Genomic DNA, 27,518 nt, shown 5'->3' on the forward strand with positions numbered 1-27,518 from the left:
CTGTTACACCAACAATGTATAGTACAACAGATACTGCAGTGGTACATCAAGCAATTTCTCCGTTGCTGTACCACAATGAGCGTTTGCCCCAGCTGACTGATCTGAATCTGGGGTAGCACACTGCGCCTTTATTGCACATCAGCTGGGCATAATCTCATAATACGGCGCTCACACATACACGCGGGGAGTCACACTGGTACTGCCATCAACAGTGGCGTACCTTCAGCTGTGTCATCAGTTGGCAAAAAGCTGGCAAGGCACTTGAGTGCGCTGCATAAAGAGAAAGAAATGATGGGGAAGTGGAGGGTAGGTGGAGGCGCAGAGAGAAAGAAATGTTAGCTTTAGTAATTACTACCTCCACAGAGAAGCAGTGGAGAGGACAGTGAGGCAAGCAAGCGCATGAAGGAGGCCCCGTGTGCAGATAATGAAGGGGTATCATTGTAGCTCTGACAGTGTTAATCTTAGAGCGCTCCACAGTGTGTCTGTGTGTGCGCCTATCAGGTTGTGTGTATGCCCTATGCAGCATATGTAGACACTGCTGGGGTGTATGGAGGTCGTGCTACGGCGCTGTTGACTCTCATCCTACCAGCGAGGCCATCCGGCCCACCTGACAGATTATCCAACCACTGACAGTCGCCGCCTCGCGCAGCTTCTGGAAGCCGATCCCGGAACTCCGCAGCTTCTCGTGTATCCATCGCAAAAAGCGCCGGGGTAGCCTCCCAGCACTCGAACGCCTGAACTTTTTCTTTGCAGGGAAAGGATTAAGAAACGAGGAAATGGGGGAAGAGTTGTCCAACTTTCTTTGTGCCCGGCTTTCTCTGTTTTCCTTTCGCCCCCTCCTTCCCATTTGAAGTTGTGATACACTCATTTAAGCCTCATCGCTCACACACACGAGAAAGTGTTATGAATATGTATCAACACAGCATATGGCAGCAGTAGCACTGGGACTAGGTGTGTCCAGAAGGTAGAGTGCTGCCGATGCATTATTCTCCATTCAAATTACCACAGTAAGAATGTAGCAGAGAGCTGGGAGGTTTTCACTCCGTCTTTAGACGGGGCAGGAGACAAACCTGGATCGTGCGAAACAGCGGGAACGGAAAAGCTGTGATGAGCACAGTAGTTGGCCATCTGAGTTTCCTTGATTTGTTAGATTTTTTTCGGCAGGTTCAAACCCGGCACACTCGCTGACACGAGTGTGATTAAAAGCGATATTTCTGACACATTAGGATGCGCGCAGGAAGTAACCTCCTCTAAAGCGTTCATTATTAGATGCATGACAGACCTGAATATTTATAAAATAGGTTTTAATAATTAATAGCAGCAATCTGCTCCTGTAATTCATCAGATTTGCACTTCAACAGAGTATCCGTTTTCACTTTAAAATAATAATAAGAGGAATATTAATGTTGCAGAAATGTAAAGCGGGCAGCTGGTTGCAGCGCAAATAGGCAAGCGCTCCATGTTGGCTTCCTTTAAACTGTCACTTTTCAAATAAAATTACACTTTAAGCCATCAACACTGCATCATTTTAAAGCCTTCGCTTGTTTGTGCTTGACAATTTACTGAGTGGCTTCTCACAAATGTGGCAAGTCATGAAGATAAAGACGCAGGAAACAAAGTGGGTTTGGTGTAGAATGCAAAAGTAGTTGCTGTGGTTTTATCAAAAGCAAATTTATTTGTTTGAGTCAACTTAGCGGCACTTCCTTTTGTATACTGAGACCCAAAATAGACAGCATTCTTTTTTCCTGTAAAGCAGCTTTGCTTCTTTCATTTTTATTTTTTCCCCTTATTGTGAGTGTTGTTTTATCACACCTTCAAATTCAGTCATAGCACACTCCTCTCTCCACCGAACTCCCAGAAACACAAATGTTCCTGTTTTAAGTGAAAACTGCCACATTTATTTCTGCCTCAAGTTCGTGTTGAACTTTTTCAGTAAACCATGCTGTTTTTCCCTGCTGTCACGACTGACACAGTGGAGTATTTATTAAACCCACCGTGGATCAGTGTTTCCTCAGCTCGTTGAAATGTCAGTGTGCATTTTTCTGTTTTTTTGGCCCGTGTGGCATCTCAGTGCAAATGATGTGACCTGCAGCCACGACACATACAGGAGCAGGAGGAGGGCTCAGAGCGCAATGCCCTGCTGTTTACAAACCTGCAAACAGGCATGCAGCACACCAGCACACACTTAATATTGGTTACAACAGTTTTACTTAACATATACAGTATGTTTACAGTGGCTTGTGCACCGAACCACACTTTCCCAACCACACACGGTACAAATAAACGCTTTGAAATGTCTTGTATGATCACAAAACCCTGTAGTCACATCTATGCTGCTTGTCAGAAAAGTAGAGCATAGCAGTTGTGGCAGGAGATTCGCAGTCACATGGGATGGAAAAAAAAACAACAAAAATGCAAATTCCTGCAAGCAGGAAGATTCGTTCTTATCACTTCCTCCCTTAAACCGAGAAACAGTGTATTTTGATCAAAATGCAATTGTGCTTCCTTGAATTATTTGAAATGCAAAACTGTGAAAAGTGATAAAAACTTAAGAGTGTAAAAAGGCCGAATTGTTGTTTTTTAGACCGGCTGCAAAAGCTGCCCACGATGACATTTTAACAGGCACCTGTGATTCATTCTGCTGCGTAGAAAGTCCAATAGACAAAACTCTGTCAGGCAGAGCAAATGTTTTAATGGTAGCCGGGGATCGATGTTGTCAGCGCAGGCATCCTGTCTGGAAATACGTCTTTCTTTTCTTCTTTTCTTTTTTTTTGTTGCTATTTTTTTTCTTGGGTCCTTCTTTCTTTTTCGAGGAGAGGAGAAAAAAAGGGCAAAAAGGGGGTGGAAGAGGGAAGGAGGTGGGACGAGAGTGGGGTTCGGCAGGATCTGAGGCGAGCGGTGTGAACCGGGCCGAATTTAGGAGAATTGATGAAAAACATTGACTCGTGCTCTCATTCGCAAGGCCTCCGTAGCTGAAAAACAAATTTGAAACATAACCTTGGAAATCAATTAAGAAGTCCCTGAGAGCCGGGGGAAAAAAAAAAGAAAGAGGAGGGAAAGGTCCACCCTTCTCACCCCCCACCTGCTTGTCTTTTCCTTTCCTCCACTTAACAGGAACTTGGGTCTGCCCATCAGAACGCTGCCGTGTGTGAGGAGGCTTTGTCAGCAGGGGCCTTATTTAATTTTTTTTTTTACGGCACAGGGCCTTATATGCTGTCAAAATGTCTTAAGAGTCTTATTAAAGAAATGCCACAGCTCATTTCCTTGTAATGCAATTCATATGCTGGTGAAAGGGGGCATGTCTAAAGATCTAAACAGCTTTGCTTTTTAGGCTTCACATTAGGGGTTATCTGTGAGGGCTTGTCATTGATTGACATTATCTGGCCTGACAGGGCCTCATATCAAGGTTAACCTCATGGACAAAAGTGCCACCCGCATGGACACACAAACACACTCTCTCACCCACACTCGTAGTCAAATAAGGCACGCTCTCCTCGACTTCCTGTCGAGACCGGTGCTACGTACATGCGCTGGCTTCGTCGGCGTGTGCATGCCAGGTGGAGATTTCCAGAATTAATTGATAACTAATGGAGCAGCGTGTGCTGAGTTTACCCTGGAGGATTGACACTGGATGTGTGCGCGCCTGCGTGTGTGTCCTGTGGAGAAACAGAGGGTGGTAGGTGATTGTAAGAGGGTGTCGAAGACTTACTTAGCGGCGTACTTTTGGATTCTGGTAAATGAAATACGTCCCAAAGATAATAATGTGGAGTGACATGCGTCAGTCCAGGGGCAGCTGACCTCTTAGGCGAGCAGATCGTTTACTTCACTGCTGAAGAACGAGCGCAACTAACACTGCGTGAGTGTAATACACGCGCTCGGCACGCATCTCCCCTGCTCCCTCCCAACAAGCCACAAAGGCAAAGAGAGATCCCCGTGACCAAAATACAACTGAAGCAGTTAATCTGTACAGATATTAGCTCAAGGGCCCTCGAGAGGTGCACCGCTGAGCCCCTTCTGCACTGTACTACCCACACTGCCTTGCTCCCTCACCAAGAACAGCAACCGTGAGGGAGGGACACAGGGGTCGTCTGCTCATTTACCATGGCGGTTGGCTTATCAAATTGCACTCCCGGTGTCTTGAAGCTGAACAAGAGCTCCAAAACAAAGCTTCAAGAATAAATTTCCCTTGTTTCAGTCCGCGGAAGCACGGTGCCATGTGCAATTGGGTATTTTTAAAGCCTTTTTTATTATTTATTTATTTCTTTTTTTTGCCTCCTGGAACACACTTGCAAATTAAGTCATCATCTGGTGCCAGCTGTGAGTCCAGATTTGATGTACAATTTTAACAAGTTGGCCGTGTGTCCCATGAATTACCCTAAGCAGCAAACTGAATAAAAGTTGGCTGTTTTGGTACGTAGCTGTCAGAATGACTCTTGTCACTCATGTCAGATTGTTTTTTTTTTCTCTCCCTTAGACCATTTTAGCTTGCTTGTCCTCTATTCTGGAAAATCCCATAATTACCCTGTTTGTGATGAAGCTGGAGGGCGTATTTGTCCTTAGATCTCAACTTTCCTGCCTGATTGCCCTCAAGTTCAGAGTCTTTCGTCCTCCGTCTACGCTCGTAATATACATTGTTTTCCTCAGCCATTGTCCCGTGCATTCAGCGAGTGTGTGACTGGAGCCGTTTGTGTCCGCCTTTGTCCTGCAGTGTCTTGTTTGTGTTTTACGGCGGTGTGACGGGAGCGTGGCACTTGGCTGAGGGCTTGTGTTAACAGCCTGTGGACTGAACTGAAGTGAAATAGTCCAAACAGGTCCTTCAAGGTCAGCAGCCTCAGAAAGACAGCAGACAATGTACAAGGTCAAATTCTAGACTAAAAGCAATAAGTGCTTTATTGATGATAAAAAAAAAAAACAGCAAAAAAAAAACAAAACAAGCAGGCAGATGTGCAACCAACTGATTAATAATAAAATAGATCTGCGAGAGAGAGAGGGGGGCAGGGGGAGGGCAGGGTGGAGAAGAAGAAAGCTACCTCCTGACTTTATGTCAGTGTGTCTTTGCACTGTATGAATGTGTCTGCCGGCCTGCGTGTACAGTAGCTTTGGCAGCAAAAACATTGATCTTGTACTAAACCTAAAAAAAAAATCCAATAGAAATCCAGTGGTTTATAAAAAGAACAAAATGTGACACATTGGTGCTGGTGGCAGTTTCCCGTGTGCAGCCTCTCTCTTCATGCCTGAATCATTTCCTATCATTACTGCAGTTTGTGTGATCTGAATAGTACAGTGTGAAAGTACTGTTTCAAAAAAGATCACAAGCAACTCACTTCTCCTGTTTTGACAGTAATCTACATATCATATATATCTCATCAGTATCATGTTTTATGACAGAGACAACGTTCACCACAGGTTCCTTTTTTCCTTTCAGTCACTTTATGAACAATGTGCCTTTTGTATCGTGCCTACTGCGCTATTATCTTTTTATGAAAATAAGCAGAAGGTATTGGACTGTCGTCATCTTTTATGTGCCTTCATCGGTCGTTCACTTGCACTCTCTGTGTGTGTGTGTTTTTTTTTCCTCTCCCTCTCTCTCGTCCCCAACCTGGCAAACCTGCCAAGTAAGGAGAGCTCCAAAGTGGATCAGGCAGTGGCAGATTTAGATTTGAGGTGGAGAATGCTAAGTCCCAGTCCCAGCCAAACCCGTTTCCTTAGGAAGACTCTGAGGGACAGAAGGGCTGGGAGATTTCCATATGCTCTGCCACCCCCTCCACATAACCTGCAGTAGCCCCCACACCCACCCTGCTTGCTCCTTGGTAATATAAAGCCTCCTTTACAGCCCCTTTTGTAAATCTCTACTCTGCATAAACTCCTCAGATGTGCCCACCCCAAACCCCCATCTATCAACTAGTTGGCAATGGCATTGTTTTTAATCATCAGAACCTCAAAATTATTATTATCGCTTCTGATGCGGCAATTAAAACTTCAGGTCAGAGGCACAACGAGCGGTGATCAGCAGCCGAGCTGAGAAGTTTTAATTAGACGATCAGAACCATTAATGCACAAAAAAAGGTGTGCGCTGGGAAATTAACGGGAACGTCTTAATCAGGGTTAGCGACTCCGAAGAGGAGTCAAGTGAACAGAGAGCAAAAAACAAATCATTTCCGCACCACTGGGACAAAACTCAATTAAATATGCATGTGGAAAAATGGAAATTTCTCAGCATCGGCTGCACCGACTGTTAGAAAACTGTGGCAAAATCTCACGGCGGGGTCGGCGACCTGCTTATTGTTATTCTTCTGTAATAAAAATGAGAGAGGGGCCAGATGCTGGGGTCTGGGTGCAATGGCGTAGTTGTCCATCAGTGACTTTCCGCTTGACTTCCTTGCGGCTGCCGCAGCCTCCCTACCATACAGCGGGGCTGGGTGGAGGGGGGGTTGGAGGGGGAAGAGAGTAGAAGAGGAAAACATTCTCTTCCTGCAAGCCGTAAATTTACAAAAATAAAAACATGGTAATTTTCAAGACTGTCTGCGCGTGTTTGTGTGTGGCTCAGTGATTTCCCTGAAACACACATGCATGCACACTCGCGCATACATCTCCCTTGAGAGCCAGAGACATGAAAGGTTCACTGAGCTACACCCTGGGAGCTGCAGCCTTGTCGATTAATCTGCCATAGGTTCATGAAGTTATAACTAGACTTTTTCCTTTTTTTTCTTTCTTTTTTTTTTTGAAGAGCTAATGCACCTCTCTGTTGCATATTGTAAAATAATCCTGAGTTGAATAGACATCTCCCAGACCCTGTTTGTATTAATTAACTTGAGATATTGTGGAGGGGTGGGGGGGTTGTCCCTGTGTCAGTCATGTTGAAACTCAGCAGGAATCTACAACAGGCCCTGTATCTGTGTTTGATTAGTTGAAGAGATAAGCTTCAGTTTAAACAGGTAATATCTACCTCTCTTATATACAGACCCCTCCTGTGTGCCTGCTCCATACAAACTGAAACGCTGCGGGGAGCTGGGCTGTTTATGGGGGGGTGGAGGGGTTAGCTGCTCTCTGAATTAACAATAAAGTCGAGTTATTCAATTCTCTATATGCTACACTTGTGGCTTTACATCCTCTGTAATATGACTATACACGTATTTTGGAACGAAAGCTGCCCACTCTTTCCTTTTTTGTGTCACGAAGAGGTAAAGCCGTGACCCCGCGCAGTCACGACCATTGTTAACTCCCACACCCTTTTACCCGTAGCAGCCTTGATTACAGTCTGTGCACGTTCACACAAATAATGCACTTCCAACAGCGTTATTAGGATTTGAAACACCACTTGATTGGGCATGATATCATTCTGGCACACAAACAGACACTCTGCATCAAAAAACCAACAAGACCTGTGGGGCTCGGAGCAGAGGAGGAGTTATTCTGTCAGCGCGGAGGGCTAGACTCTCACACAAGCTGTGTCATCCACCTCTGAGAAGAAGCAGGACCCAGCAGAACTTGCGCTTATGCACCACTGCGCTTATTTTTGACTGAAGATGAAAAAGAACCTGACCTTGTCGAAATGTATTCAAAATAGCTTCTTGACTTTTTCCTCAGGTTTTGGCCTTATACAGACACTGCATGGCGCTCCTTTGCGGTCCTGCACTGTTTCCAGTAAAAATAATGTCACCGCTAACATAAGCAGTTGGGAAAAATTAGTTTCAGCTGTTGTGTTCGAATTCAGACCTGCCTATTTTTTCCCCCAACTCCCAGTGCTTACCGAGGTGTCTCCTTCCTTGACAATTAGCACACCAGGCTAAAACAGACTGTAAATAATGTCCAGTGCATGTGACAGTGTTGTTTTTCTTTCTGATATTCATTAATAAGGCAGAACGCTCACTGGACTCTCAGGGAGGTTGGGGGAGTTGGTCCCAGAGGGAAAAGTTATTCTTTCATGCAAGTCCCCACAGATTTTATCTCATTGTACGGCATCATGCACACAAACGACTTGAGGTAAACAGCTTAGCGTTACCATAGTGATCCTTATTGTAAGCAATAGCAAAAAAAAAAAAACCCACAGCACAAATAATAGTTCAGACTACTTCCATAAAGCACTGAATCGCAGCATGTTCTTCCTCGGAGGGAAACTCAGAATATTTAATTTGTTTTAAATCACGCCCTACCTTTAAAAGAAAACACTGAATATGTGCTTAAGATGTCTGATAATTCAGTTTAATGGCTTGCTTAGATACTGAATCAGTAGCACTCGGTGCGCCAGTTATTCTCCTCATTGTTAACACAAAATCATACATAAATAGGCGCTAATGGAAAGAAACAACTGTGTAGGGGTCATTTCCTACAAGGAGCTCGAAATGGCAATACACAGGAAATCGGTAGTTAAAGCATGAAATACTGAACACAGTAAATAGAAAGAATGACCTCTACAGCAACACCCAAATGACCTCAATCTTCCTTTGGAGAGTATTTCTGAAAAAAAAGAAAGAAAAACTTTAAGATTTATATCTTCCACTTCCTAATAGTTTTTCCAGCTGATCCCCCCCCCCCCCCCCCCCCACCTTCTCAAAGTTGCTGTCTTCTTAAAGGTGACCCTTTCACCCCCCGCCTGCAATTGTCTGACACTAAATTTGTGCTGTAATGTGCCTGTGATATACGGGCCCCTCAAAACTACATAATTCCTGAAGTCATTGTTTCAGAGAGGAAGCCCGCAATGTAAATACTGTAACTGAGAAAGCATGTGTGGGTAGCACGGGGGTGCATTGTCTGGCGACGGGGGTGATCTGTAAACTCCCTCAAATTGCATATCCTCTAATGATTCCACAGCTTTGCAAAAGAAAATGAAAACAGGATTTTATGTTGCACCGATGTGATTTACATAATGCAGGCAATGGCTCACACATGATTGTGCTTGGCTTTATGGCTGAGGGAAAATGAAGAGGCTCGTACTCACTGATACAGAAAGTGAATCGAGTCTTTAAGATAGAACTTTGTTACCTCTGATATCGCGCATTTTTCTCCACTGAAACGGTGTATTCGTAAGTCAATATTGTGCATTATCTTAACAACAGTGTGGCTGAGTTAAGATTCAATACGCCATCACGCAAGAAGAAAGATCTCTGATGTGGTTCGGTCTTTAACTGTTTTTCGCTGAGCTGCAACACGCAGCACAACCCCTGGTTATTGTACCACCCTCTTTTTTTATATATATATATCATAAATTCTCTTTAGTCACTGTCACCTCAGACTTTAAAAAAACAACCTCTTTGCAGATTGTCCAGAAATTGCTGCTGGGTGAATGAACTTTTGCTTGCTCTGGAAATAATGCGAAAGGTAACAGAGTGCAGTTTCTGCCCTAAAAAGGTAGCTCTGGATATGGAATGCCACATGCAGCTGTTCCTGCCTCATCACAGGACATGTTATAAAGATAGCCCCACTTGGGTTGAAATAATGCCACCCATTCCTGCCTCAAAGCACATACTATGATGTGCTATTGTTCAGAGGGGCCACGCCGGGGAGAAAAATAAAACGCTGAGACTCATTTAGATGCATAATTTCTTCTGAAGTAAAGATGTGCGAGATACAGAGACGGCGTTTTGCGCGCGTCGTTTTTCTTTTAGGAAAGAGAAAACAGGACAGTCGCTGAATCTAATCTCACTTAATAACCGGTAAGAGATCTGGGCTCTGAAAAGGCCAAAAGTGCTCAGCATTTTCACTCCACATCCTGACAGCTTTAATGCTATACAGCCCCCCCACTCAGTGGCAGGGCCACAGCCTCTTGAGGTGAGAGTGAAGATAACATTTCACAGTGTCTCTATAGCGCTGTCATGTGCTGGATTATGTAGCCGTGTATTTGCAGCTTGTACTACTGTAGGGGGTCTGATATCTATCAGCCTATGGTTTCAGCTGCTTAAGCTTGTTTTTCTCTCTTTTTTTTTTTTTTCCAACCACATCGTGCTAAACTCTGAGCTGACCAAAGAACTGTGACTTAGAAAGATATGTACAGTATCTCTGGGTGTCCTTCCAGGCTCGAGCTGTTATTGTTAAGTGCTTTTTATGTTATTAATAGCAGCAGTCCCTGTTGTATATGTCTGTTTATTTTTCCATTGTGATCTTCAAAATCAGTACAAGTTAGTGACAGGAAAAAGCAGGTTCGAACGATGTTTCCGGTGACACTGAAAGCACGCCTGCTGCCGTTCGTTCAGAGAAAAGTAATATTACTCGAGCTGTAACACAGATAGTTGTGGTATAGAGCAACTTCGCTAACCTTCTATTTGTCTTCTTCTCGTTTCCATCAGCTGAAAGGAGTTTATGCACTGAAACGACCTCAGGAAAACCCAAGATGGCCGCCAAAAGAAAAGGTGGCCTAAAACTCAACGCTATCTGTGCCAAGCTGAGCCGCCAGGTGGTGTTCGACAGCAGCTCCCAGAATGCAGAGGGAGACCAGAGTGTAGCAGACAACAGCGAGCGCGGTAGCTCCCACTACGACGACAACGAGACCAACTTCCCCGAGAGCCTGAGCCTAAATCAGAGCCTAGAGGAGGACCAGAAGCGACGCGAGGCCATTGAGAAGTGGGTCAACGGCGAGTACGGCGATGAGCCCCCAGCTCCTGACGACGATCAGGAGCAAGAACTCAAAGTCAGCAATGACGAAGATGGCCCTCCTGAGGGCGTGTACATGGTACAGCCCAAAGGCTGCAGCGATGAGGAAGACAATGGAGAGGAGGCCGAGCCTGCGGCGGGGTCTCAAGATGGCAGTTACCCTGAAGACAAAGAAGCTGAAGACAGGCCTTCAAAAGATGACGCCTACATGCCGCCGAGTGAGGCCCAAAATCGCCAAGCACCATTCTCCTCTCCAGGTATATTTTCACTGTGTCCTTTAAGCATCCTCTTTCACACGTCGTCTTCTAAATGACCCTTTCACACACGGTACATCTCAAAGCAACACTACCTTTGGCCTTCAAAGGCTTAGACAGAGGAGAGGTGACATTGCCACATCCACATAAGCTTAAGCGTGTCCATTATTGGAAAGGGAAACTCTAGAGTTACATTATGAATAGTCAGTGACATTATTACTCTAAAGAGAGATTCAGCTGGCGGGCCAGAGGGGGGCAAAACATGAACTTAACTGTACGAAGAAATTCATAACTGGAGTAGGCTTACAACGTAAGGCATTTAGGCGTTTATGCATTCTCCCAGCAGCTGAGGGCTAAGAGCGCATGGCAGGGCCAGGCTAAGCTTCATATTACACCCAGGATTACATATTGAGTCTTTGATTTTTTTCCCTAAGCTCACTAAACTTAGCCACTGCTTCAAGCTCCTCTATTACATGGAGGAGTTTGGCTTTTTTTTTTTTTTGTCAAATCCAAGAGATCAGTTGTCAAATAAGTCAGAAATGGGGAAGTTATATTGCAGCCGCATATCGCACTTAAGTGCAGTATTTTAATACCTTCCCACAAACAACAGTGGCTTCAACAGTGAATTCGTTTAATAAATTTCTCAATACTGTGTGCTCTTGTAAATGACTCACAGTAAACCCTGTTTAATATTGACATGATGTTCCCTCGGTATAATTCACTGATTATCAAATAGATAAAGTTGGCAGAGACTTCACACTCTGAGGTTGAGTGCGTGTGTTAACGCCACAAACAATCTTTTAAAGAAAGTGCTGTTTGGTGTCATACACTTTGTGACCCTTGAAACTTGACACACACACACACATTCGGAAACGGTGGCCTTGTAATAGCAGAAGTTGAAAACACGGAGCTGTAAAAAAGATGAAAAAACAGAGCTCGGTTATATGAATAGATAAAGCATTCTTCACAGACGCCAGTAGAGGGGGGGGGGAAGAAGGGGGGAAAAAAAGCAATTTGCAGGTGAGACCGGTTGTTGCGGTGCACAAACAAGTCTCGTTTTGTGCGTGCTCACCTCACTTTAACAGTTTTTGTGCTTTCATCTAGGTTTAAGTATGTACCTCAGAGTCGTGTACACATGCTCCTTTTTGTCTTCATTTCTTTTTGTTTTCACCCACTGTACAGCCGTGGCTCTGGCCACACACACACACACTCATTCAGAATTGGGGGCAGGGGCTTCTCAGAAAATGAAGCAGGTTTCATTTCAGAGGCAAATGAAAAAAGGCTTTGTGGTTTTAATTAGTCATTTTGTTTATTTCACGGCCATAAAAAAGCAGGTCTGTAAATATGCATTACTGTTGTATAGAAGGCCTGCACCTTTCCCTTCACCGGCTCTCTTACTATTTTAAATCTCACAACAAAGCCGATGTTTGAAGACTGCGGGGAGAGCATTCTGCATCAGTTGCAAATCTTGTCTTTAGAGTTTTTTTTTTCTTTTTTTTCTGAGTTGCTCTTTGTTGATTGTAACTAGGGCATCTATATTGCCATGTTTCTGCTCAGCTCACAATTAAAACATCCCCCCCCACCTTCTCTCTCTCTCCCTCTCTCCGTTTCCCTCTCTCTCGCCACTGTCTTTCAAAGGCTGATATGGAGTGCACATAATTATGCATATAAACATAGTGGCTTAATTATCTCTCACAACATCAGTGACAATGTAATTAACAAACATTGCAAGATCAATGAGAGAAACTGCGACCTTCAAAACATTTAACTCCTCACATTGAGGCATCGTGCGGATTTCCTATCAGTGCAAAACCCCAGAATACTTTTCCTAGATAATTTAGATGTCGCATTAGAGCCCTCATAAGCCAGTCAATGGAAAAAAAAAAAGTCAATGAATAAAAACTTTGAAAGCAATGACAGAGATGCTCGTAGCGATGGATCAAACAGGCTTGACCATGACTTCCATTTGCAATTCTGGGTTCACTGTAAAAGGTTATTGTTCATTTCAAGCTATTTCAAAGTCCTCTCTATTTACTGCCTGTTAATTAACTAACCCAACAGTGAGGAAGTTTGAAGCCTCATAGTTTTTCGTGCATGCATGCGCATGTGTGTGTGTGTGTGAGAGAGAGAGAGAGACAAATTACTCCAAACAAATGCACATAATGTCATTTATTCAAAGCTGCTTTTTATTAGCTTAACAGTGTCCATTTAAACAAAACACACTTAAACTCTATGGCATGAACATAAATAGCTCTATTTAAATTATTGTACCTTATGAAAAAGCATGCTTTTCAACATGTTTGCAGATGAAACAGAAAACACTTGTTTTTCAACCTTGTGGCTTACACTATATATTTGTTGTTCGAAACTGACACCGTTCAGAAGGTATCCAGGCTCTAGATTAGTCCATATATAGCTACTAGCATGCATCTTTATCATCAGCAACACCTCTGCCTCTCAGTCCTGCGAGCACTGAAGCTATGCCACACTGATGGCCATGTTTGGTCAGCAAAAGGAGATATAATGCCCATCTGCTATCATATCTGGGAGGGAAAATGCAGCCTAATTGCCTCAAATATAGACAAGGCAGGTCTGTGTCATGTGTTGGCTTTTGTTTGCTTGAAGTGTCAAGATTAGAAACCACTTCTTTGTGGATTTTCCCAGTCCAACAAGCAAGTGCGGACAGAAATGTCAGGCGTGTTAGCGAACAGTGAAATGGATGAAGGTGAAAGAGAGAGGGGGGAGAGTATTTTATTTTTCTTTTAATTTAACGGGGGGGGGGCTGGAACATCTCAATCTCGATTCAACCCATACACAGTTTCCCACTCGGTGTCACATGACACGATTAAGAGGCAGCCAGATAGTGTTTGAGTAGAAACCTCATTTACATGGTGTTTTAGAAGGGTTATCTCCTGTCGGTCCCCGTCATAATCCCTTCAAGTCCAATCATTTGCCTTTCATTGATAACACGTCACGTGGCTGCGCTGATGAACAAAGAGTCTCGGCTAATTTTTTTTGGGGGGGGGGGAGAAGTGGCGATAATACCATGAGGAAATATGAAAATAGGGACGTGGCGCTCTCATGACGGAAACTACTCTCTTTGCAGTAGTTACAGGTATCCTCCAAAAGGAATGGTGAACAGGCCTGAACCTCTTTATCTGAGGTGTTATGTAATATATATTTAACTCAGAAAATTATAGTAACGTGCTATTTTTGATTGTCATTCTTCAGTCACGGAAGAAGTGTAGTTAAACTTTGACTTATACTGGTGTGGGTGGCTCTGCCCTAACTTTAGAGCCAAATGGATATGCTGTGACCTGAGACGCTCTCATAGCAGTAAAATCCAACAAGTGCTAATTTAGTATATATTCAAATCCAATTTTAATATTTTTAAAGGACTCTTCACTCAGATGTGTTGAACACCTTATTTAAAAACTCAAAGGTATAGAAGAAGCTGTTGTCCTGTGCAGTGAATCTGTGTATACAGCATGTTTTTCTGCGGTTTGAGTACATGTGAAAACATGGTAGATTTGATAAAACGATCTGAGGCAAACATGTAGGCATTTCCTCACAAATACCTGATCTATTTCTCTTAAATTTTTCATGCCCCTTCGATCTGTTCGGATACTCTTTCATACTGAGCAGTGGAACAGCCCCAACACAGTGAATGGAAATTTGGGGATTATTTTACATGCTGCGCAAGAGATGTGAAAAGCAGGGCACGGCGACTGATTTAGCAATAACTGAGAAATACGAGACAAGAGCAGAAATATTTGTGTATTAATTACCTCGGCGATAGGTGATATTACCTCTGGCCAGCTCGTGTGATGAAAACAGCAATAAAATGTTTTTTTAAAAAAAGACTTTGGACCCTGTCCCTGTGACTGTGCCAAGCTTGAGTTAAGAAGGCCAAAGGTTTTACATGGCTCAGTTGACATTATCATCTGCATTACTAGCATATCTGTGTTCTTGCCTCCTGTGTTATATGCAAACTGGCACAGCAGCATTTTTTTTTAAGTTGGATCTACAAACACAAGTGTTTCCTCCTTCTCCCGTTTTTCTTTTGATTTCTGTCTCACTCGCTGCGCCATTTCCTCCCTATCCACGCTCCTCTATTTTAAGGCAGAGCTTGGTCCGTCACTGCTTTCAGGCCAAATCATCTTTGCCTTTTCCCCACTCTCTGACCCCATGCGTTAACTTGGATGAAAGTTAATGGGGCAGAATTAATCTCCACATAATGCAATTAAACTATACATCAACTATATTTCGCCCGTGTCCTTGGGGAAGTTGTCCAATTTAATGGACTCTTAAAATAAAAGTGATGTTTCAGTTTGCAAATGTGTTTTCATTTCTGAAGTTGACTTCAGTAAGACTGTTATTTTAAAATATGTTATTCCAAGTTTCATAAGGTGATGATATGAAATGCTTATAATATGAGGCTACTAATAGTGAGAATGAGTCATCAGATAAAAATTCAGGGTTAAATGCACTCATAATAAATGCACATTTCTAAGAAGTTATAAACAGATTTCTGTATATTTTGTTTAATATTTTGGATGACTTTCAGTATTTAGGTATCTTGTATGCATGATATATATACATGCTTTTTATACCTAATTTTCTAGTTCATTTTTATATCAGGAGCACAGTGATTTTAGAAAATTAGATTTCTCTGTGAGTCTGTCCTTTGGTACAGTCCCCTGCAAAATTCTGCAGGACTGGCTTATAGTGCAACCAAAACAGGAAGAGCATTGCCTCAGACTGCTTGTTTGTAGACACATAAATACACGAACATTTACAGATGCTGTAGGTTGCAGTGCAGAAGCACTTTTCCTGTTGTCAAATTTGCTATCGTTTGAAATAACCAGAAAAATAACATCCAGCTATTTTAAACATTTATTGGAAAGGAACACGTGCACTCACAGTTGATGCAGTCATGTTAATTTAGTCCTTTTGCATGACCACAATAGAGCATTATTGTTGACAGAATGTTGTTTCATTAGTTTGCATGACATAATATATTTTGCTCTTTTCCAGATTAATTCATTTGTAACTAGCAAACTTGATGAAAAAATACATTAACACATGTTTTAGCGAGCATCAGTAAGTATGAAGGGAGAGGGAATCATTTCATAGACTGATTGAGTGACCTGAATTAGACTACTGATTAAGATTTCTTGAGCAATGGGTTGACTTGTGATTAATTTCTCTGCTCGACAGATCAGTACACATTAAATATATGCTAATGGAAAAACTTTAATTATCGGAATTATACATATTACATAGGAGATCTTTTCTTGTTGTCTTTGTGCAGGAGAAGCGTCTGCCCTGCGAGACTATGCAGCCAACACCATGAATGAATTTCTGGGAATGTTCGGTTATGATGACCAGCAGGTAAGGGATGAGCTGACCAAGAAGATCAGCTTTGAAAAGCTCAAAGCTGCTACCTCAGACCCCTCATCCCTCAGCAGCGAGGAGGCCTCACGGCGTGCCCGCTTCTCCAAGTACGAAGAGTACATTCGCAAGCTAAAAGCTGGAGAGACCCTACCTTGGCCCATGCACGCTTCCCCGCCTAAACCAGACGACCTCAACTCAAAACTGGCTCAAGATAAGAGCGCTACCATGCTCCAGACCTCTGGTTGTCTACCAGGAGCCGAGGCACAGATTTACCCCTCCAGCATGGACCACAAACAGCCAGTAGCACCTCAGCTGGGTAATTCTCAGCCAGCTAATCCCTCTCACATGCAGAACATGGCCTCCCGAGCGTCCAAGTATGACTTCTTTATTCAGAAGCTGAAGATGGGCGAGAGTTTACAGCAGCAGAATGGTAATGCTTACAAGAGACCCTCAAAGTACGACCTGGAGAACATCAAGTTTCTGCTCCCCTTCAAACCCGGTGAGGGCAACCCTGACATGGGCGGTTCCATCGCCTTTAAGACTGGCAAAGTGGGTCGCCCTTCAAAATATGACATCAGAACAATTCCGAAGCTAATGCCAGGAAACCCCGAGGCCTCACTGGTGCCCAGTGTCCTTCCTACGCCACCGGGGAACCCTGCAGCTCCCGGTGTCCCCGCTGTAGGCGCACCTGGAGCCAGCATAGCGCCAGGGCTTACAGTGGACCAGGCGGGCCACATAAGTTTCAATGCCTCTGACTACCTGAAGTCCAGCTTTTCCAAGACTGACTCCATCACCACTGGCACTGTGTCCTCTGTTAAGTGAGTGTCCTCAAACTTTATAAGTTATAGAAGCTGTAAAAAGAATTTACAGAAAATGTTTATGATTCACATGATGAGATTTGTGTTTCACAGGGGAACTAAGGCAACAAATTGTATATTTCTATTTGGGAGCCTTGAGCAACACAACAGAGGACCTTCTGCACCCAATTAATTCTACAACTTTATGTCCTTAGTTAACAAAAGATGATAAAATATACAGAGTGTTGGATAAGAAATGATAGTAGTTACCCACTTGCATCTGATTTACAGTCTCCCAATTCCCTGGGAATTTGTTAAATGTGACTAAAATATTGTTTGACATATTGCATGTGTTATTTTGCACCAAAACAATCCATAACTCTGCTGAAATCTGCTAAAAACTTACATAGCCTGCCGCTGAATTTATCATTTTAAGTTTGCTGGTGGATACTGCCTTGTCTGCCTTGTACACTCTGAGTCTCTCTCAGTGGAACCCCTTTGGAGCTAATGTGAGGCTCACATACACTTAACTGCTACTGTGAGTCAGTTAGCCTCACGCAAAGGTAATTGCTACCTTCACAGCAGCCAACGGGAATGTAGTGTGAAATGGCGCATAGCGCCCAATAGATCCACGACATGATGAGTTGCGAAGGCGCATGAACTGTTTACTCGCTGTAGCACTCCGTGGAGACTGATTTAGCACAGTCATCGCAAAGTGACTGACTTCCTTCGTTTGGCTAGGGTGTAACAACTCTCCCTTTAATTACTTTGGAGCCATGACTAACCTCCCAGCGAGTCACAGGGGCCGACTCAACACTGCCTGACGAGTGCACTTTAAAGGAACCAAACGAGGGGTTTGGGGAGCTAACCTACAGTCGTGTGCTCTACCAGTAGGAAACAGCTCCCAGAGTCTGTTTGATTGGTTTTGACCTTGTCTCTAGTTAGTCAAGACCTATCAAAGACACTGTTCAAGAGCCCTCAGGCACCCCTCCCTCAGGTTTTGGCCTTTGTCAGGTTAGGGCTCAGTGAAGCTGCAGTCGTGGCTAACTGACCCAGTCTGGTGCTTGTATACAGGGAGGCGATGGGGTACTAGGGAAAATGTCTGGCAGTGTATCTTCCCCTCTGGGCCAGATTAACCTCAGGTCATCCCTGTGTGGAGCTGCTCACATGGAGCTAAATGCCACTTGCTGCGAGGGAGCAAACAGGACCAATACTGTGTTATGACTGTTATTATACAGGCATTACTGCTGCCAGCTTCATAAAGGGAATCAAAACCAACACAGGTGACAAAAAAGGACCGTTCCTTGATTTCCCGCTTTAAAATTAATTCATTTGACTCGAAACCGACTCAGCGAACGTGATCCTGCGCAGTTAAATCCTCGGTGTTGCCTTACATATTTGTTTGTGTCCAGGCTGATCGGAGACGACTTGACATCAACATTAGAGCCCGAGCCCCTAGAGAGTATCCGAAAATGCGTTTTCAGAGCTTTTTCTCCACGTGCCCATTATCCCGTTTTGCATATGAGCACTCACCAAAATACCCCCATAAAAGATTAATGTCCTTTTGCTCCTGCATTTTGCCTTTCATTGGTCGGAAGACCATGCATCAAAGTGTGTGTGCTTCCATCCTTGATTCATACTTCGCACGAAAACGCTGTTATGCCACAGGAAAATGTATATTGATAGTCCAAAGTTTGGGAGCGGCTTGTAAGTAAATATTGTGTCAGTTTGTTTTTATTAACAACAGGCAGCCCAACCTCACCATTAATCCTGTCTCCTTTGTGTTTGCTCTTGCATTAGGAATGGTCTGCCACCAGATAAACCCGCCAGCGACGACATCAACCTCTACCAGAAATATATTGCCAGGTATGCAAATCCCTCAATGTGCTGCACCAATGAAAAAAAAAACGCACTGAAAACAGAGGCAACGCTTTTTTTTATTATCCACCTATGGTGCATTTTATTCAGTGGTATGAGAATGTCTGTGTGCAGTAAATTAATTAAGAAAAGACTCAAATTTATGTGCTGAGTGGAATCTGAAGGATGAGGGGGTAATGAAAGAGAAATGGCTTGATGATAGCTTACTGGAACTGGCTGAATAAATGCTCACAGTGTGTAAAGCACTAAAACATTAAGAAGAACATAATCCTCGTGCAACTTTGTATTATTAGCTGCGACTGACGTTGAGAGGATATGAGATGAGGCCGCGTTCTTCTCGAGGTTCTGCAGTTTATTGTTGAAAACGCGAGGAAGCGACTGATCTAAAAACTCAGTCATTCACACCAAGAGAGACAAAAGCATCAGGGGAAGCGGGCGGGAGGGTGGGTATCTTATGTTTCAGTGGACACGGAACAATGTCCTCCCAATCTGGATTCATCTTGAGCCGACACTAGAAAGGTGATTATCGCTTGTTTGTTTATTCCGTTTAAAAAGAAAGAAAAACAGCATTTGAAAAGCCAAAGTGGCTTTGGCGTTAATGATTACTTCTCCAAGCCATAACATGAAGGGCACAAATCAAAGCCTTGGCACTGACAGACACGCACATACACACATCCTCTTCTGCGCGCACACATGCACACACACACACAAAACCCCTTCCTTGGACTGATTACATTTTGCAAGAAGATTTAATTAAGGAATTTTTAATGAGGCTTCTGCTGGCACTGCCAAGAACTGTTTTGATATTTGCGCTGCATAATGCATAAAATTTGTCTAAACATCTCGGCAGTTGATGCACGGGGAGGTTGCAGATAAGCCCAGATACAGTTTCAATTTCCGTGTTGGGGTTGAGAAAAAAAAAAGGGAACGCAAAGAAGAGGAGGGAGGAAAGAAAAAAAAAATGGAAAAGGAGGGCTCATAAAAAGGGCAAATGTAGTACCGAGAGGGGAGGTAGAAGCAGGGGAGTGTCCTCTTTAGAGCCAAGGCTAATGAGTGCACAGTAACACTAAAAAGCAGCTTTGTAAATGCGTTTGTATCCACGTGTGTCGCGAAAGAGAGGAGGGGGGGTGGTGAAAAAAAAAGTTCATCTCTCCACCACGCTACAGTTTGATGATTTAAAGAGCTTTCGTGGTAGTGTTTAGTTGCAGTTTTCACTCTTTAAATGCTTTCATGCACCAACCATTGCCTCGGCACTTTGATCTGTGTATCTCTATTGTAACTGGAGATGCGCTGCAATCTCTGTATCGTGGCGATATTAATATTTAATCTGCTGCTGAATAGCAGAGGCCCATTAGGCCCCCTGACGCGGCAAGTGGGAATTGTCCAGAGGCAAAGTGATACAGCTGGGCACTGAGCAGAGGGGTGGGCCATAGTCTCAGGGGGATGAGGGGGGGCTTTGTGTGTTCATCGGTGTGAGCGTGCATGTGCGTGTGTGTGAAAGATATAGTATAGAAAAACATTTATAGTTTGGCCATATGTTGCCTAGTTTGTCTTCTGGTTCTGCTTTGAACTCTTTTAAAAGAGCCATCAGACCTTTCCAAAAGCCGCTGTCTTTCTCCGTCACTGTTTTCCAGCCTCACACGCACGCACGCGCTGCCAACTTAAAAACAGTAGTGGATATGCCGTTCAATTAACTTAATGAACTCAGCAAAGTGATCTGTAAATGCAGCTCTGGGATAATCCTAACAAGGAAAAAACAGAGAGAGAGATGGGAAAAATATTACTTAGCCTCCTTTTCCCCCTCTCCTCTGCACTAACAGATGGAGTTCTTGGCAGAGGCAGCGCAAATGTTTATTTGTGTGTTTTCACTGGTAATTGGAGGATTTTAACAGTCATCATCGTCAGGCTTATAATCACCACCGTAAAAGTGGCTGTACTGTGGCAAGTAGCTGCCTTTTCTTTCTCTTTTTTTTCAATGTAGAACCAGACTAATATCTGGTTTCTGCACTCCAGATAAAAGAAAGCGAAAGGGTTTTGAAGAGGGCAAAGTAGACAGAGCCTTTCCTGCTCCTCAGGGTACCTGACCCTTTATCTTGCAGAGCAAGAGTGTGGTTAACCTGAAAGAACTGTGCATTGATTTGACAAGCTTTCTCACAGCAATGAGAAATAAAGTAGTCATGGGGCTCTTGGTGATTGAGCGGCTGTGTGTATGTCTGTGAAGGAAAAGGCTTTCGGTGTAATAAGGGTCTCTTACGGCTGCTTTAGAAATAAATGGAGATAATTTGGCTGAAATTGGTGTGACAGACGGGTAAATTGTTGCAAGCAGAAGTCAGTTTGAAGGTTTGAGCTGCGTTACCTTGAAGGTGAAATTGCGACATGAGCCTTTGAAAGCTTCACCGCCTGTGTTATTTGGTTCTGTTTCAGGTGTTTTATAATAATTTCTTCATTAATTATTCTTGATTCGCTGCCGATCTTTCTTTCTTTTTCTTTTTCTTTTTTTTGAATTAAACCGACCTCTTTGGAAACTTCAGCTTTTTCCTCCTGATGTGTCCCCAGGTTTTGTTGTCACTGCTTCGTGTGGCTCTTAAAATGTGTCCTATAATTTGGTTTCAGGTTCTCTGGAAGTCAACACTGTGGACACGTGCACTGTGCCTACCAGTACAGAGAGCATTATCACTGTATGGACCCTGACTGTAACTACCAGGTGAGCGTGAGTACCTAATCTCTTATACACATTAAACATTGCTCAAGCATTCACAGCTATTCACAGCTTAGAAAAGGTCATTTTGTTCACGGGGCCACCATCACTGGTTGAAACCAACTAGTGATGGTAAACTGCACTGACTATCATAGCACTCTTAGATGCTGGTCTCCAGTTTACCAAACAGCCTATGGGTATTTGTATCTATCCAGTTTTCAGGCATCTTTGGGCACAGTTGACCTTTTATTACAAAGGTTAATTGTAAGTATCCTTAAATATGGCCCCTTTTTTAAAAATCTATTTGTTCTTTGTTTTTCCTTTTCTGAAGACACTGCCACCGTAAGGGGCCTGGCTTTAATCCACTTTCACGGTATTAATCTTGCCCTGGTCCCATGAGGTGTCATGTATGGCACAGGAAGGAGAAAGAAAACAACACAAAGCAGATCACGATACAGGCCTCGTGTTTGCTGTAGCATATGGCCCAGAAGAGTTAGACAAACACGGGTAGATTTGTCAAAAGATGTAGAAAAAAATCCACGCGCAGCTAGAGCCGTGTGTATTTTCCTTCCTTTCTTAACAAGTTTCTGAATTAAGCCATCTTCAGATGTAATCTACAGTCTGCTCCCGATCAAGAGAGATTACAGCTTGATAAATATTGTTTATGTGGTGAAAAGCATTACAGATCTAAGCTTTCATTTTCTGCTTGAATCCCACTTCACAGTCTGATGAGACACATTCTTGGAGGAATACAAAGGAAAATCATTTCATGTCATTATTTAGAGTGTTAGTTCAGGTTATCATGGCAATTTCCACGGTCAGGTCCACATTTCTCTGTTGCTACTGCGTCGCATGGAAACACAGATATGCTTTGGAAGCCAGTTCCCAGGATGTCAATACTGAAAAAAACAGGCAGGCAGTGATGAGCAGCCCCCTTTCAAAGCGATAACTCATGAAATGTTACATGACACACACTCCTGGAATATTATCCCACTGCCAGCCTCTGGGCGATTGGCTGAGTCTTAACATTCTCCTTTCATGGGCTTGTACATGGGAGAGAGTGTGCATCTTGCCACACTAGTGGGAATCCTAAAATAAATGTTGCAAGTGGCTCCCAACCTTCATCACCACTCAACTGAAAATGAGATCTTTTTCCCAGTCAGCTCTGTCCATGGCCTATTTTGGACGGCTTGATGGATCGAATGTACCATGACCACAGTTCAACCTGTCATCGTTAGATAACAGAAAAGTGCAGGCCTGAGATCTGTAAAAAAAATAAAAAATAAAAATTAGCAAAAAGAGAAAATCTGAGACAATCATCAGCCAGATTACGGAAAAAATTTAATTTAGGTGTGTCAGAAATCTGCAGCGGGAAAACACCAACAACAGGGGAATGAATGGCTGTGAGATCTCGGCTTTTTACTTGTGTGCAAGTGGAACACATGACACAAAGCAATTACCCTACTTTGTACAGCAATTAGTTGCTCTTTAGAGTCGTTCTTTCTGATGTTTTTCCCTCAACTGGAGATAAATATGGATAGAAGACAGAGCTGTCTCATTGATTTAAGCTTCTCCTGTTACAGTTTCTGTAACATCAGCTTAAACCCAATTACAGCAGATTTGGTTGCTGCAGGTCTCCGTGGAGTGACTTTTCTGTTTTACCCCCTTCCAGACTCCTGAGTATGGGAGGGATTTTTTCTTTATAAGAAAAAAATTATTTATTTAATAATTTTACAAGGCGGGTGTCTTTGCATATTCATTTATATTTACAGGCGAAACCTGCACCAAAAGTGAGTGTTAATGCTTTAATTAAAAAGGGAATCATATCTCAGCGAATTGAAAGGGAAACTGTTTTTTGGTTCACTTGTTTGTTTGTTTGTTTGTTTTTATTGTCTTCTGTTTTCCCCTGTGCACGTCTGAGAAACCATCTGCATGGAACAGAATTTTTCCAGACACAAAAACATCAGAACTGTTATCTTGCATGTCAATTGATTCGTCTTAATTTCTAAAAAAAAAAAAAAAAGTGTTGGAAGGAAGGAAAAAAAAAACCAGAAACAAAGAGTGTATGTGGAACATACTTTATGTTCCATGTGGAAGCATCTGCATTCAGAGAGTCCCGGGGCCTTTAAGCGCTGCATTTGGATAGAGCGCAACTTTGAGATATGCAAAGTAAATTAATAACCACAGAATGCATCATGTTTAAAGACGTCCTGTCCCTCTATATTGCCGTGCGCACATCCCTCCCCAACTGCCAATTGGCTCCTGCATGTTGCAGCTGCTGCTTCTACAGAGATAAAGTGACTTGTTGCTGATTCTGTGACTGGTTTAAATAAACACCAACCTGTTGCCGTACACCCCCACCCCCCTCCCCTTTTTGCAGAGGTTTACCAGTAAGCAGGATGTAATCAGGCACTACAACATGCACAAGAAGAGGGACAACTCCTTGCAGCATGGCTTCATGCGCTTCAGCCCTCTGGACGACTGCAGCGTCTACTACCATGGCTGCCACCTCAATGGAAAAAGCACCCATTACCACTGCATGCAGGTACACTACACAGACTCGCGTCTCCTCTTCCACCTACACACATACCCACAAAATGAACCCACGAAAGCACATGCACAAACACGGAAACAAATATGCAATTATGGTTCCACATGTTTAAGCATTACATATGGAGCAAAACAACCACTGCTCACTCTGTTAAAGAGCACCAAATATAGATAAATGCAGGTAAATTTACAATTCGTAATTCAAATTATATTGCAGAGACACCACATGCTGTCCATAAAAGAGTGTAAAAGGCACCGTTTAAAAGCACTGGTTTTGTCCAGTGCCTTTAAACAGCCTTTTAGGAGCAGTGACATCATTTTGTTTAAAACAGGTTAAGTCAGGCAAAAATGAGCAACTCTGTATAAATTACGGCCAACTTTGGAAAATCAGGCCACTTGAAATAAGCATGACTTCAGGGTGTTTCAGAGTCACTCGGCTTACCTACATATTTGTGAAGTGGAAACTCACTTTTTCCATTTATACCAGAGTGTCTTCGTAGAGCAGTTTGCAAAACGTGTCCTCGGCTAAATAAAAGAAAACCAAAAAAAAAAGGGTGAATATGAGTGAGGCTGCTTGTGCTTTCCCCATCTTTTTACTCTCTCACTCCTTAATTGGCATGGCTAAAATTCAGTTAGGTGTTTATATAAACTATACATTTTTCATCTTTTAGTACCAAGCAGCCAGTTGAAGATTATTCCCCCTCTGGATTTGTTTAATTTTTTTCTACATCTGCTTATTTTCAATGTCATTGTGCCGAGAGCTTCTCACCAGCAGGGCAGCGGTGCAGCGCAGGATGGCTTGAGATATATTCTTTTTTAAACCCCTGTAACAGCGTAATTGTTATTAGGACATTTCAGCCCTTGTTTTAACAGTCCCTGAGAACCTGCAGATGTTGGCATCGGCTCTCTTGATTTAAGGGGGAAAAGAACCGAGAGGAATTTTTTTCATTGTTTGACTCAATATGGAGAAGTTGCCCGGTTTGCGCGGGTGAAAAGTGCCACAGATGATATACAATTGCTGCTTTTAATTCAAACATTACCTGTTTTTTCCCCCCCTTTGTTGGCTCTGAGGGCTCATGTGTACCAGAGCATTTTAAACTAAAGACTTAAGACAGTCATCTTACTCCCGTCTACCCCCTCCACTACTGAAATCTGTTCTCAGAGTTACAGTAAGTTTGTGGCGACTCACCGTTACTCTCCAAATATGAATTTCATTTTCTAAAAGGCTGCTTTGCCAGGAAGGTACTGTACTTTCAGCAGCCTTCTGCGGCCACTGTCTCTTTCAGTCACCTCCTTTTTTTTTTTACTTTCCAATTGTCACGATAGCAAGATTGTTTCCAATTCACAGGTTTGAGATGAAACTTGTAATGCTCTGGTGTTGCCACAAATTAAATCTTGAATGTGAGAAAACATCCTTCTTCTACCCATTTCTAGGCCACTAGCATTTTCTTAACCACAATGAGATCCCTCCTCTACATCTAGTACAGTATATCTGATCTTTTATAGCATTTTACAAACCATTCTTGCAAACTGAAACTCATGCATGCTTTGGGCCCAGATCTTGTTTTCGATTACCATGCTCTGACTCTGCTTTTGCAGGTGGGCTGCAGCAAGGTGTACACCAGCACCTCCGATGTCATGACCCATGAAAACTTCCATAAAAAGAACGCCCAGCTGATCAACGATGGCTTCCAGAGGTTTCGCGCGACTGAGGACTGTGGCACGGTCGGATGTCAGTTCTACGGGCAGAAGACGACACACTTCCACTGCAGGTGGATTGACCTAATGTGGTTTCTCCTCGAGATTTTTTTTTTACTGTATTAAAACCGACTTTTGGCAAATATTGTTTAAAACAAAAAAAGATTCATAAATTAAAACGGATCAACTTAAATTTTATAGCATTGTGACTTGCATGTGACAAAAATCATTAGAGCACTTTGAATAAAAAAAAAAAAAAACTTTTATTATTTTATCATCACCTCCCAAGAATTTAAACCTCCACCAGGTTGGAGATGGTGATGTGTCACTGAACCGCACCACTTATTATTCCACTTCACTGTAAAGTATTTCAATCATGTGGATCCCCTCCATGAATCCACACCTGATCACATTATCCCGTTTGCTTTTCAGGCGCCCGGGCTGCACCTTCACCTTCAAGAACAAGTGTGACATTGAGAAGCACAAGAGCTACCACATCAAGGACGATGCTTATGCCAAAGATGGCTTCAAGAAGTTCTATAAGTATGAGGAATGCAAGTACGAGGGCTGTGTCTACAGCAAAGCCACCAACCACTTCCATTGTATCCGCTCCGGCTGCGGCTTCACCTTTACCTCCACCAGCCAGATGACCTCCCACAAGCGCAAGCACGAACGTAGACACATTCGCTCTTCTGGTGTCATGGGCCTCTCTTCCACCTTCCTGGCACCAAAGGATGAGCCCGAGGAATCCAGCAACGACGACCTAATGGACTTCTCGGCCATTAGCAGCAAGAACTCCAGCCTGAGTGCCTCACCCACGACCCAGCAGTCCACTACTGTACCACACCTCTTGAGCACGCCCATCACTGCTGTCTCCTCCTCATCCACATCGGGCCACGCCCTCAAGCCGACCCCCTCGCTGCCCAGTGTGGGCCAGCGTATGTCCACCCTGCTGTCTCAGACCTTGCCCAGCAACATACCGGTGGCCCTTGCTCTTTCCAACAGCACCTTGGCCACCTCCAACCCGTTCTTCCCCCTTATGTCCAGGCTGCCTCTCCAGCCACCTCCTCAAGCTGCTGGCCTGATATCCGCTGTGTCTTCAGGGGCCCACTCCATGCCCACCGACTCACTCACCCAGGGCTGCTCCACAGTCGGGGCGGATGGAGCCATGCCATCTACCCCAACCTCCTTTGCCACCTCCTCCATTATGGAGAAGATCTCTGCAAGCAAGGGTCTGATTTCACCCATGATGGCCAGACTGGCGGCTGCTGCACTCAAGCCATCCGGCAGCCCAGACACAGGTCAGTGAGTGAACAGCCAAGTTTATCTCATATATTAATGATGGATAACATAATGTGAATATAAAAAATTCAAAAGAAAACTTTAGAGCTACATCCAAATCCACATGTTTATGATAAGCTGCATGCTTTTTCGCTCTTTGTGGACAGAGCAAAGAGAGAGCACTCAGAGGTCATCTCTCTAACTAGCCTAGAGCGGTGAGAAGGGCAGAAAACCCTCTGCTTTCAAGCTTAAAGGGACATTCCGGAGGCATGGTCCTCTGCTCTCAGCTTGTTATTGTGTTGATCGTTTGTTAGATACCCACAATCCATTTGGAGATAAATGCGCTGACAGGGGAGAGTAGAGCCTGTAAAAGTCTCT

The 27,518-nt window shown here is 43.5% G+C and overlaps 1 protein-coding gene across 8 annotated transcripts in view; it reads left to right on the plus strand.

Annotated features, from left to right (window-relative positions):
* The window catches only part of casz1 (castor zinc finger 1), a 167,594-nt gene that overhangs the window by 126,708 nt on the left and 13,368 nt on the right, over nucleotides 1-27,518 (plus strand). For 6 of the 8 annotated variants that reach the window (XM_086276884.1, XM_086276885.1, XM_086276883.1 and 3 more), the window contains 7 exons: nucleotides 10,284-10,844; nucleotides 16,156-17,056; nucleotides 18,836-18,901; nucleotides 21,527-21,623; nucleotides 23,992-24,156; nucleotides 25,761-25,933; nucleotides 26,292-27,160. In XM_086276884.1, the coding sequence (XP_086133010.1) occupies nucleotides 10,328-10,844; nucleotides 16,156-17,056; nucleotides 18,836-18,901; nucleotides 21,527-21,623; nucleotides 23,992-24,156; nucleotides 25,761-25,933; nucleotides 26,292-27,160 (2,788 nt within the window). In that variant the 5' untranslated portion in view covers nucleotides 10,284-10,327. The remainder of the gene's footprint in view (nucleotides 1-10,283; nucleotides 10,845-16,155; nucleotides 17,057-18,835; nucleotides 18,902-21,526; nucleotides 21,624-23,991; nucleotides 24,157-25,760; nucleotides 25,934-26,291; nucleotides 27,161-27,518) is intronic. The other 2 variants (XM_086276882.1, XM_086276888.1) reach the window with 1 other exon arrangement.

This window comes from Aulonocara sp. 'chitande type north' Nkhata Bay, linkage group LG20 (genome assembly GCF_057382095.1).
Source record: "Aulonocara sp. 'chitande type north' Nkhata Bay isolate Kocher_YH1m ecotype deep benthic linkage group LG20, A_spYH_male_GT1.1, whole genome shotgun sequence".
Taxonomy (NCBI): Eukaryota; Metazoa; Chordata; class Actinopteri; order Cichliformes; family Cichlidae; genus Aulonocara; species Aulonocara sp. 'chitande type north' Nkhata Bay.